Source organism: Neofelis nebulosa, chromosome 5, assembly GCF_028018385.1.
Source record: "Neofelis nebulosa isolate mNeoNeb1 chromosome 5, mNeoNeb1.pri, whole genome shotgun sequence".
Lineage (NCBI taxonomy): Eukaryota > Metazoa > Chordata > Mammalia > Carnivora > Felidae > Neofelis > Neofelis nebulosa.
This window is the reverse complement of record NC_080786.1, coordinates 113,614,708-113,628,419: the sequence shown is the minus strand read 5'-3', so window position 1 is coordinate 113,628,419 and position 13,712 is coordinate 113,614,708. Positions and strand designations below refer to the sequence as shown.

The following is a 13,712-nucleotide window of genomic DNA, read 5'->3' as shown; positions in this document are numbered from 1 at the left end:
ATGGCCCAACGTATATGGTCTAGCTTGGTGACTCTTCCATCTGCAATTAAGTAAAATATGTATTTTGCTGTTGTTGGATGAAGGGTCTGTAAATGTCAGTTGATAGATAGTGTTCACATCTTATACATTCTTAGTGATCTTTTTTGTCTATTCTATCAATTTCTGAGAGAGGGGCCTTGAAGTATCCACCTATGATTGTGGATTTCTTTATATTTCCCTTTAATACTGTCAAAGTTTGCATTATATATTTGGAAGCTTATTTATTAGATACATATGCATTTAATATTGTTTTGTCCTCTTGAGTAAACGATCAACACTTTTATAATTTTTAAATGCCTGCATTTTTCAGAGAGAGAGGGGCAAACTAAGAAACAGACTCTTAACTATAAAGAACAAACTGATAGTTACCAGAAGGGAGGTAGGGGGGATGGGTTAAATAAGTGATAAGGATTAAGGAGTGTACTTGTGATGAGAACCAGGTGATGTATGAAGTGTGGTATCACTGTATTGTACACCTGAAACTGATATTTCACTGTATATTAATTAACAAATTTAAACAAAAACTTAAAAAACACTGACATAAAGCAAACTGCACGGAGAACAACAATAACCAAAAAATGCGGTCTTTTTCTTTAATACCCTTCATCTTGAACACTACTTTTTCTTTTTTTTTTTTTTAATCTTTTTTTTTAACATTTATTTATTTTTGAGACAGAGAGAGACAGAGCATGAACGGGGGAGGGTCAGAGAGAGGGAGACACAGAATCTGAAACAGGCTCCAGGCTCTGAGCTGTCAGCACAGAGCCCAACGCGGGGCTTGAACTCACAGACCCCAAGATCATGACCTGAGCCAAAGTCGGCCGCTTAACCGACTGAGCCACCCAGGTGCCCCGAACACTACTTTTTCTGATAGTAGGGTAGCCATGTGCGTTTTCTTACATTTACATGTGTGCATAATGTTTTTCTATCCTTTTCCTCCCAGCTTGTTTGTGTCCTTATGTTCCAAGTGTGTTTCTTGTAAACATCATATAGATATGTCTAACTTCTTTTTATCCATTCTGACATTCTCTGTTCCAGGGTAAATTCTAGCTGGACTAAATATTTAAATGTAAAAATCACAGCATTACAGCAGTAGAAGAAACTATGGGAGAAGTATGGGAGAAGTTTAAAATAATTACAGGGAAAATAAAATAAAATAAAATAAAATAAAATAAAATAAAATAAAATAAAATAAAATAAAATAAAATAAAATAAAATAAAATAAAATAAAATAAAATAAAATAAAATAAAATAAAATAAAATAAAATAAAATAAAATAAAATAAAATAAAATAAAATAAAATAAAATAAAATAAAATAAAATAAAATAAAATAAAATAAAATAAAATAAAATAAAATAAAATAAAATAAAATAAAATAAAATAAAATAAAATAAAATAAAATAAAATAAAATAAAATAAAAATAAAATAGGCAAGAGGAGACCTTTCTAACTATAACACAGAACCCAGAATCCTAAAAGAAAAGATTGATGAATTTTACTATTTAAAAAGTTTTGACTTAGAAGAAACCATGAGAAGTCAAAGGCAAATGTCAAGCAAGGGGAAATATTTGCAGTTTATATCATAGCTAGAGGACTTTTTCCCTTACTACTTGTTGTGTTCCTACAAATCAATAAGAAAATAAAAACTTACTAGAAAAATGGGGAAAGGATAGGGTAAGATAGTTCATAAAAGACGAAATAGAAATATCCTTTGAATATATAGAAAAATTCTTGACCTTTCTCAAAACAAAGTAAACATATTCTGGTAGTACTTTTTACCTATCCCCTGTCATATAGAAAAGATCAACAAGTTTGATAACAGTCTTGTGGCAAGGGCACTGGAAACATTAATTCTTATCCATTGTTGTTGAAGTATACATTGATACAATTTTTAAGGGAAAGCCTTTCAGTAATCACTGTCAAAATAGCAATTTACATATCCTTTCACCAGCAACTCTACTTCTCATATTTAACCTATAAACGTGCTGGCTCATGTGCAAAATTTGCTGTGTACACTTTTATTCATTTCAGCATTGTTTATAGTTTTAAAAATTGGCAACAACACATATATCTCACTGGGAACAGATTATACAAATTATGGCACATAGTACTAACAGACAGTATTCTGCAACTGTTAAAATAGTGAAGAAACTGCTCATTATGTACTGATATGGGATGGTCTTCAAGATATGAAATTAAGTGAAAAGCAAAATATATAAAACTGAATAGTCTGCTACTATCTGTATAAAGAATAATGTATAATAATTGTTTGCAAATATTTCTAAAAAGATGCCAAGAAATAGGTAATATGGGTTAACTCTTCTAGAGAGGACAAGTGGATAGCCTGGGACAGGTGGGAGGGAGATTCTTTTGCTGTATACCATGTTGTGTCTTCTGAGTTTTGAACTATTTAAAGGTGTTATCTATTCAAAACTGAAAATATTTCCAAAATTGTAACAAGGTAAAAAAAATATCTTGTTAAAATATCCAGCTTGTTATCTGAAAACTGTGACTAAAATCTAAAATCAAGATCTAGTTTATCTTCTACTTCATTGAAGTTTGCCTCCTTTCTACTGACAATAAAAACAAAATATTTAATCCCTTTGCAGGTGCTGCTCAGTAGCTGCTTAACGAGCCCAAACTCCCACCTCACTCATCTTTGTTTTAAAGCTCCAACCAGAGGGCAGATAGTCTTAAGAAGAAAGGGTTTTTGTTTGTTTGTTTGTTTGTTTTTAATTCTCCTATCATTCAAATACATGCCTGACAGTACATGTCTTCAAATGTTTGTGTATGTTCGATATAGAAAGAAGAGGTTGGAAAACAGTTTTAGTGAATTTTAGTTTTAAGAATTTGGGGGGAAGGACCAAAAAGCTGGAGGTGTGATGATCGTCTTATTTTCTTCTCTTTTAGATATTAAGCACCGCCGAATACCAATCTTATTCTTTGCAAACAAAATGGATCTTAGAGATTCAGTAACATCTGTAAAAGTGTCTCAACTGCTGTGTTTAGAGAACATCAAAGATAAACCATGGCACATTTGGTAAAGTTTTATATTTACTTTTCATTTTATCATTCTGAAAAAAATCTCTGAGCTTCAATTTTTCTTTGCCAAGCTTATCGTGTAAGTGACGTAACATGATAGGATATAAGCTAGGGATTTGTTGTATAGAATTGTGTCAGTGCAAGTGCTCATGAATATATTATTGTTAAAATATTTTCAAATCCTGGGGTACCCGGCTAACTCAGTTGGTGGAGCATGTGATTCTTCATCTTGGGGTTGTGAGTTTGAGTCCCACTTTGGGTGTAGAGATTATTTAACTAAGTAAGTCTTAGAAAAAAAAAACTTTTAAAATCTTTTTAGGGATAGAAAAATATAAACCACTCTTTAAAAGAATAATTTAGCCCACTTAATCACCCCATTTCAACCACACTGATTTCCTTCTGCACATTGTATCAGCCATCTACAATCCCATAAGAACATTTGCACGTGTTACTCCTTTTATCCAAAATAATTTTCCTGACTTGCTATTATACCTCCTTCAGGAGAGAGACCCCTCCTGATAATCCTCCAGAATATTACTATATCTTACCTCTGTACCTTGTTTTTTCACACTTTGCTTTATATTTCTATTGCAATGTCTTATCTGGGTATTGCTTCTTTTATAGTCCATCTTCTCATACTAGTGCATTAGCACCATGAGAGCTTGGATTTTATCAGTTTTATTCACTCTGTAACCCCTAGAATGATAATAGTGCCAGGTACTTAGTATGTACACAACAAATTTTGGTTTGTATGAGTATATAGAAATGGGAATAATAATTTCATTTGGACATACTAATAAAATTGAACTCTGAAATAATTAGTATCTGACATTATTATTCAGCGTTTATTTGGAAAGTGGTTTCTTGTTGATACATTTAACTCCAGTGTGTCTTTCCTCCAAAATATTCCAATAAGGATTACCAGAAGTGATGCATTAGTGTTTTAGTGCCGGCCTTACATTAATTTAAGCTTCCTTCTGTCCACCCACCTACCTTCTCCTGCTGCAAGATGTCCTTCTCTTTCCAGTTCCCCTTTTTTTAAAGAAGGTTTTTATGGAGAAAGGCCTAACAGAGGCAGAGAAATCTACTGCCTCTAGAAGGAGAAACAGTATGAACAAGGAGATAGTAGAGCTCAGAAAAGAATTTTTAGAACTAACCTTCGTTCTGAAAAAGGAATAGTATAAAAGAGAGCTTGAAAAAGCCCTTAAAATGCCTCAGTACTCAGGGCCAACAGCATCTCTACCCAGGAGCAAAACACTGCATATCTTGAGTAAAACCCTCCTTACTTTGAAATCAGAGGGAGAGTCAATTTTACTAAATGTCTTTTGAGTTGGATTTGAGGTTCTGTGGTATTTGGTTGGTAAAGAAAGGAGGGATTTTAGGTAAAGAAATATCTTAAGCTAGAAACATTGTATTTCTTTAAATCATACCTAAATTGATAATATCTAAAGTAAAATAATTTTTAATTTTTGCATTGTATTAAGTGTTGGGACTGTTTTGATAGGAAGTACATTAAGAAATGTGTCTATATTAGTAAAAGATATAGTCCTACTTTTAATTTTGGAATAGAAATTTACTTTGCAAATGGAAAAAATCTTTCTACTTAAAATAATCAGCGATTGAATTTTAATAGATTTATTTATTCAGTTGTGACACCTAAATATTTCTCACTGAGAGAAAAAGTAACATCCTGACATTGTAATGATGTGGAGTATTATATTGCCTGGTTCTATATTTTCTATATAACTTACAGAAGAAATTTATCTATAATATTGACTTCTTAATTCAAAAAATATCTCACTAAGTTCTAATTAGTGTTTCATTTGTTAAGTTTTTTTTTTTTATTTTTTGCTATTTTCTTTAAAGCATGTAAAAAATTGAAAATACAGGGCGCCTGGGTGGCGCAGTCGGTTAAGCGTCCGACTTCAGCCAGGTCACGATCTCGCGGTCCGTGAGTTCGAGCCCCGCGTCAGGGCTCTGGGCTGATGGCTCGGAGCCTGGAGCCTGTTTCCGATTCTGTGTCTCCCTCTCTCTCTGCCCCTCCCCCGTTCATGCTCTGTCTCTCTCTGTCCCAAAAATAAATAAAAAAACGTTGAAAAAAAAATTAAAAAAAAAAAATTTGAAAATACAGTTATTTTTCTTTTCCCGTTTTACAGATAAAGGTAACACTCAATAATACGGAGATAACATATGGTATCTCTCTTGCCTTAGGTACAAGTAAATTTACTGGGCAATAAACAAGAGATTATAGAGAAACATAGCCTGGAAAATTATAGGAAAATTTCTGTGGTTTAATCATTGGTTTTCATCGTTGTACTAAACAGGTAGTCAACTCTGATTTTCAGGGTCTGATTTTATTAATATTCTTCTTGTGTGTTCTTTGACTAAGTCCCTGGTACAATATGTATTTGCTTATTTACTCTCTTTTGAGGGCAACAGATAATGAAACAGATAAATAAGTATATAAAATGTCAGCTGGAAGGATGAAGAAAAGTAAAGTAGGATAATAAGAGAGAGAATAATAAGAAGTGCTCTCTCTGCGAGATCTAATTGAAGTCAGGGTGCAATTCATGCGAAGGCTTGGAGGAATAGCTTTCCAGACAGAGAGACCAGCCAAGTGAAAAGTCTTAGGTGAGAATGTGCCTGGTGTGTTCCAGGAATAGCAAGAAGTCCAGGCTGGCTGGAACAGAAATCTAGGGGGAAATTATAGGAGATGGGGCCATTGAGAAATAGCCAGGGACCATACCCCATTGGGCCTTGTAAGACATGGTAAAAACTTTGGCTTTTTTTCTAGTTATAGACCTGATGACGAGTTCAAAAGGAGAGGTAGAGTTCATACATTTGGGAATTATTAGGAAAAGATGCAAGGTTTTTAGTACAGTATTAACATCTCCAGTAAAGGGAGAAAGTTTTTCGATTGTATTATTTGTTTGGTTGGGACTATAGTCTTGTTTGGGACTATAGATGTGTGATAAAAATCAATACACTGATCTTTCTTGATTTAAGCATTTTAGTTACTGATGTTTTGCTACTGATATGGATAATTTATAATTTGCTTTGAATAATTATGTATCAATGCTGTTGGTTTCTTTCTATTTAAAAAATAATTCTATGATAAGTCATTTGTAATCTAATAAGTAATGCCTTGGAAGTAATTTCTGATTTTATTTGCATCTAATTATTTTAGGTAGTTAGGTACATTTTTAAATCTTGCTTCAGCACAGTTAAAAGGAACCCTAATCATTCAGGAAATCTAATTGTTTATACTAAATGCTGTCAGTCCATGTCTTTGAAAAAGGTGATCTGATGCTATAAAAATCCTTTGCCTTTTATTATGTTAGTCAATTTACCATCATTTTATAGATGCTAAAACTGAGACAGAGAGTTAAGTAATCAATCCAGGTTCCTGAAGCCAGTAGGTATAAGAGTATGATTGAAATCTGAGATTTTTTTATTCTGCCACTTTACCAAAGTTATAATCATAGGTTTATACCTTACAGATACCAAATTCCATTTCAAATAAAGCCACTCCATCATGTGGCTAAATTGTAACCGAAGTCATACATTTCTAATAAATAAATGCTCTTGAGTCACTAGGACTGGGCAAAGTAGAATAATAATTTTTTAGTGATATGCTTTTTCAAATGTCTATATAAATTATGAATAATTTTATCATGTCTTTTTCCTGAGCACTTAGACTTTTATTTCCTATGTATATTCAGTTTCAGTGCTTAACCAGCTTTGCTCAGATATGTTACTAGAATATAATAATTTGCCATATAGCAAAATTATAATTATTTATTCTTATGTTCTATGATGTAGTGAAATGGATATGTTTCTTATGGATTTTATTTCAGTGCTAGTGACGCCATAAAAGGAGAAGGATTGCAAGAAGGTGTAGACTGGCTTCAAGGTACATCACAAAACACTGTGCATTTTCAGCCTTTGTTTCCAATCCATTCACATTTTTTTCCTCCTTTTACATTTCATTTTTGTTATATCATAGCCTTTCTCCCTCTTGTTTCCATTTATTTCTGCTGTCAGAAAAAACAATACAGTAAGTATCCAGTACCTTGCTATATTTGCTTCTATTACATTTTTCTAAAGGGTTTATTTAAATAAAGTATTTGCATCTTTACAATTCAATATATATGATAACTCTAGAAAATAATTATAATTTATGGCAACAAATTTCTATCATATCTAGTAATAGAAGCACACTTGAAATTTGGGACAAATTTTAGGCCTTACTGTCAATATTTAAAAAGTAAGTTTGCATGGCATATATCTTTTAAGAATCATGCTAAATTCTATGTATAGCTCCATTTATACATAGCATGTTTATACAACTTTCTTTTTTTTTTTTTTTTTTTTTGAGGTGGGGAGGGCAGAGAGAGAGAGACAAGAGAATCCCAAGCAGGCTCTGCAGTGTCAGCGCAGAGCCTGACATGGGGCTTGAACTCACGAACCTGTGAGATCATGACCTGAGCTGAAATCAGGAGTCAGACACTTAACCGCACAGGCACCCTTACACAATTTTTAATACTCATTTAGTGTTATAAATACTGGTATTGTATTGATGTTTTATATATTGCAATTTTGTTATTCATCAAAATAGCTGTCATAGGTTGGTACAGGCTTACTGTATGAAGGAATAAATTAACATCTAGCATTTCCTCTAAGATTACACTGTTTACTAACCACAGGAATGGCTTAAAGAAGTGACCCACGCAGAGCAATGGGTGTGAACAAAACCAAGTTTTGTAGGTCTTTTTTATTACGGGACCCTGAGAGTCAGGCCAAAAATTGTCCATTTGTGAGTAGAGCTGAGGATCATTCCTATCAGGAATCTCCCTGCCCTGAGCAAGGGTGAATGACAAAATATTCTTAATTCTAGTTGTAGTCTTGTGGCTATAAATTTAATTTCTTCTACACTAACCCTTTAATACCAGTTATGTGTGATTTTGTTTTCTCTTGTTCATGTCCTCATGAATCTAAGAATAGGCTGCTTGCCCATACAGAAAGAGACCTTTCTCTGGTTCAGAGTACTAAATGTACATCTGATAAATATTTTTATGTGTTATTAGTAAAGTATGGTATTAAGTAAAGTGCACAGACTGTCTTTTTTTCTGTCTTGTATTTGTGTAGACATCATGACATTTACCATTAAACTACAAAGAATATTATAGTCATATTTTACAATTAAGTAAAACATAATTGAGAACCTCTCATGGTTCGCAGAATAACTGGAATTTTTCTGTGAACACACCAACTTAGTTTCTTAGATTGCGATAAAGAAGTGGTTTACACTTCCGATGATTTAATGGGACTGATTCCCACGTAAAACAGATTACAGAGCAACATTCTACAGAAGACGCCAGAAGCATGTTTTCAGCCTTGATTTCTTACTTTACAAGTGTTTATTGCTCACAGTGAAGTTATAGCACAGAGAGAAACCCTACTATTGCTCATAAAATCATAGTACTGAAAACAGGTTGATAAATTATAGTTCTCTTTTTTTTTTTTTTTCCGGTTTATATTGTCTGCAATAATGACGCCACTAGGTGTCAGTAACGATCCAACATCGCAGTGCCACTTGCCAACTCTGGTCTAATTACCTAATTTTTGTGTCTTTGATTTTTCTGATTCATAATCTCCGCATCTTACCTCCCTTTTTGTACGGAGAATACACTATTGGAAATAGTATTATGTCTTTGTGTTACCGTATTATTTTATGTAACATTTATAGCAGTTTTCTGTGAGCAGTTTCCCTATTGTATGTAGGGACCATGAATAGTAATGAAAAGCATTTGGGCTTTTGAGTCTAGCAGATTTATTCTACTACTTATTAACTAATTAACAATCATATATTATTTTCTTGTGAATATAATTTTGTCATCTATACAATTACAAAGTAAAAGTCAAAAATTGTATGGGTTAAATGAAACACTCTGTTAAAGTGCCTAGCATAAGAAAAAAACCAATGAATGTTAAATTTACCCTTTCACCTAACTACTCTCTATTTATGAGAGGAAGAAACTTAATACCTAGATTAAAAATTGTATGGGGCTCCTGGGTGGCTCAGTTGGTTGAACGTCCGACTTCAGCTCAGGTCGTGATCTCACAATCCATGAGTTCGAGTCCCGTGTCAGGCTCTGTGCTGACAGCTCAGAGCCTGGAGCCTGCTTCAGATTCTGTGTCTCCCTCTCTCTCTGCCCCTCCCCTGCTCATGCCCTGTCTCTCTCTGTCTCAAAATTAAATAAAAACATTAAAAAATTTAAAAAAAAAATTGTAATCAGCTTGGTTATGAATAGGAGATCCTTTTTTTCATCTTTCCTGTATGATAGTAAATAGCTTATTACCTTTTGATTCTCCTACTATCTCTCTGGATTTAAAAAGAGGTAAAGGGGCGCCTGGGTGGCGCAGTCGGTTAAGCGTCCGACTTCAGCCAGGTCACGATCTCGCGGTCCGTGAGTTCGAGCCCCGCGTCAGGCTCTGGGCTGATGGCTCAGAGCCTGGAGTCTGTTTCCGATTCTGTGTCTCCCTCTCTCTCTGACCCTCCCCCGTTCATGCTCTGTCTCTCTCTGTCCCAAAAATAAAAAAATAAAAAACGTTGAAAAAAAAAATAAATAAATAAATAAAAAGAGGTAAAAACCTATTTTGCAAATTAGGTAGCAGTTAATATTGGAGACTAGTCTGTGCCTATAGCTGTTAATTTATTAGCCAAACTTATTTTTATGTAAATTTAACTGTGAAGGATAGATATTCTGCATTTATATCTCTTCATTTTGCTTCCAGAATTCTGAAATTTCCTAGCATGATAAACAAGAAAGCCTCTGGTTCATTTTAATGAACAATTTAATCTTATTATTTTAAGGTTGAAAAATTTTGAGTAAAATATTAAATGACATATTTTGTGCCATGATTCCATTCTCTTATGGAAGGATTCTCAATAATTACATATGTTTTACAGCCCAAAGACAAGAACTCCTGAGTAGACTATGAAGTATTTTTTAAAACCATCAAAGAATATATAGAAACCATTGCAGAGGTATCAGTTGTTTTCTAGCTCTGAAACTTTCAAATGAGATATTTATAAAAAGAAATTTTTCCGCATGACTAATGAAATGTACTCATTTTATCACTTTACCTGTATTGAAAAGTTATTGCTTCCAAACTTTTAATATAAGACTTTTATAAACTATGCATATGGGTATTCCCATGAAAGATGGAGGAATGAACACATACTTAGTTTCTTCCCCTTCTCAAATCTCACTAACAGAAAGGGGACTTTTGTTTAAAGACATTAACCCACAAGGGCAAAAAACTGGAAGTGACAAAGATGTCAACCAAATTTTGAAAGCTGGATGCCTGATGCATGTTGAATGACTTAACAGACCTGAGAAAGGTGAATTCTGAACTAGCACTGAGGACAGCTGGAAAGCATCCCAATTTACATTTCAGATCCCCTCAAAGGCTTATTGATGGAAAGTGGAACTAAGGATGAGGTGAGGCTGAAAAGAGAAAACAGTTATATTTTCTTGCCCCACAAAAGACTGAAGGTTCATTCTTGCAGAGAGTCAAACAATATCTTGACTGGGGAACACCAAACACAACTCTGTGTGGCAGAGCTGATCTGAAAATGAGGAGTGATACCAAATATTGTAATCCTCGTCTTCCTTCTCCTACTTCTCCCAGAAGACACCGGCAGTAGGCAGGATATAAAAAGTCATCTTTGAGGAGTAAGACCAGCCAGAGAAAGACCTACAAGTATTAACATCAAAGATTTCCAAGAAAATGGCTTAGCTAGCTACACTAGAATAAAGACCACATTTGACAAGCCTCACACACATATTGAAACTTCAGTCAGCTTTATAGTGTTCACTCATACTTATGAGAAGGTGACAAAGGATCACCAGGCATTTGAGGACCTAAACATTATAAGTTATGGAACATTAACAAACAAAAAACAGATCGGTGGAAGTAGAATTTAATTTTTTTAAAAGATTTATTTGTTTTTGAGAGAGAGAGAGAGAGCAGAGCACAAGTAGGGTAAGGGCAGAGAGAGAGGGAGACACAGAATCCAAAGCAGTCTCCAGACTCTGAGCTGTGAGCACAGAGCCCTACGTCAGGCTAGAACTCACGGACTGAGAGATCATGACCTGAGCCGAAGTCAGACACCTAACCAACTGAGCCACCCAGGTGCCCCAGGAGAACATTTCAAAAAACTATTAGACTATCCTTAAAGGGATAAGAAAAGGTATTACTTTTTATTTAGGGAAAACATTTCAAAAAACGTATTAGAGTATCCTCAAAGGGATAAGGAAAGGTATTACTTTCATGACTATGACCAGGATACTACTTGAAAAGGACCAAAGGAAAAAAAAAACAAGTTTTTGGAAAATATTAGAAGAAATTGAAAAGTCAATAAAAAGAAGATAAGATAGAAGCGTTCTCTCAGAAAGTGGAGCAAAAAGATAAAAAATATCGGAAAGAAAAAAAAAGGCTCCATATCCAAATAATAGGAGTTTTAGAATGAACAAAGGGAGAAGAAAGAGGGAGAAAAATCATCAAATCACCAGTGTTTTCTAGAACTAAATGATGAGTTTTTAGTTCAAAGGCCTCTTGAGAGCCCAATGCAGTGGATGAAAATATTCCCACACCAAGGCTCATCATTACTTAATTTCGACACTGAAGATAATGGAAGATCCTACCAGCTTCCTGGGAAGAAAATAAGAAGTTTCATGTAAAGCATAAGGAAGCAGAAATAGCATCAGACTTGTAAACATCAGTATTTGGAAGCTGTGAAATATTGGGCAATGCCTGGAAAAGTCCAAGGGGAAAATAAGAGAACTATATGCTCAGGCAGTATCATTGTATTGTGATTGTAGCATTAAGACATATTCAGCCATGCACAGTCTCAAGAATGTACCTCTGTACTTCTTACTGAGGCGGCCATTGAGAGATATACTCTTAAAAAACAAGGGAATAAACCAAGATGAGAAAATAAGAGACCACGAAACAGGAATAAGAGTATGTGGGATGGATCCTCAGGATGATAATGAAAGATAATGAAATCCTAGAATGATAATGAAAGATCTCATATCAAGATAACTGGGCAAGCACAGAGAACAACTTGTCCAGATTAGAGTTTTGGAAGACTCTAAGATTTCTTCAAGAAAGTGAAATTCATAGGCTATGTAATTCAAAATAATTTCATAATACGAATGAAATTCATAGGCTATGTAATGGTGTTTCATTACTCCACACTTAAACAGTGTGGGAGTAGTGGGATTGAATTTATGTTAAGTACTTTAAAAAATTAAGCAGATAGGCAGGGTTGGAGAATGAGGAACAATTATTAAAATGGAGAAAACAAAATGTAAAAGAAAGAAAGAGTAACAGGGAAGGGGGTACAACCTGTCTCAGTTGTTAATAGCGTTTACCTACTCATACTGATGACTATATTAATATGGTAGAAAAATGGGAGTAATGGAAGTATAATGAGGGTTGCAGAGGAGCAGGGTAGAGAAGTATGTGAGAACTGAAGTCTCATATTACATTGAAGGAACTGATATTTTAAGAAGAAGAATAAAAGTATATTTAGAGATACAGAGCTAAATCTCCTAACAGGGAGTTAGAAGCAGTTACTTGTGAAGAGAGAAAGAAGAGATGAGGCAAGGGACTCCTAGTTTTCATACAAGCCTTAGAGAACTAGTTGACTCTTAACTATGTGTATGTACAATGACAAAAACAAAAACTACAGTATGTGCTTTTAAAAAAACTGGTGTGTGCATACGTTTCTACAGTGTTTTTATAGATTTATTTTGGATTACTTTAGAAAATGGATCTTGCCTGTGGAGACTGATAATTTTTTATTTGGTTTTTATTATCAGATCAGATCCAGGCTGTGAAGACCTGAAAAGATAGTATTTGGAAACTTCAACAATTTTCAATTCAAGGAATGTATCTTAAGGCAAACTGAATACTTCAAATTTTTAAAAGATGTTTGTGCATCTAAGAATACTTTATAATCTTCCGCTTGCATTTATGGACTCTGAATGAGCTTTTTAAGAACATAGGACTGCAGGTATGCTATTCTGACCATTAATTATATTAAAATTGAATCTTTCCCCAGAAGGGCTCTTTCCACAGAATTACCAACTTCTTGGTAAAGGTCTACATTTGATTGTAATTAGAATGTTTAAAGTCAGAGTTATAAGCCATCTCAATATCTCATCATGATTTATAATATCTTTAATGCATTTTATTTTTTAAATTGTCTTCTAAAAATTTAGTTTATGATATGACTTTGTAGTACGATTGTGCTTGGAAGAACTTTATTTATAAGGGACCATGGGTAATTAATATATACATAACATTTTTACTATATGTCACTGTCAATAAAACATTATATGCAATATACCAACTAGTGTGCTTTGTTTATGCTGAAAAGATTAATGCTGTGTTAACTTAATATTTAGTGTTTTAATGTCAAGCATTTGTAAATTATCTGAGACCAAGTGAAGCTGAATTTATCCATCCAGTGAATATGTATTGAACCTCTCTGCACCTACTCTAGTTTGTCATTGTCCTAGGCAACGGTGATACAAGGTAAATAAGATATATT

The 13,712-nt window shown here is 33.8% G+C and overlaps 1 protein-coding gene across 1 annotated transcript in view; it reads left to right on the top strand.

Annotated features, from left to right (window-relative positions):
* ARL6 (ADP ribosylation factor like GTPase 6) overlaps positions 1-13,507 on the top strand; it is a 40,231-nt gene extending 26,724 nt beyond the window's left edge. Inside the window, exons 6-8 of the mRNA XM_058731664.1 lie at positions 2,951-3,080; positions 6,940-6,995; positions 12,979-13,507. Of these exons, the coding sequence (XP_058587647.1) occupies positions 2,951-3,080; positions 6,940-6,995; positions 12,979-13,004 (212 nt within the window). The 3' untranslated portion in view covers positions 13,005-13,507. The remainder of the gene's footprint in view (positions 1-2,950; positions 3,081-6,939; positions 6,996-12,978) is intronic.
* Positions 13,508-13,712: the final 205 nt, after the last annotated feature.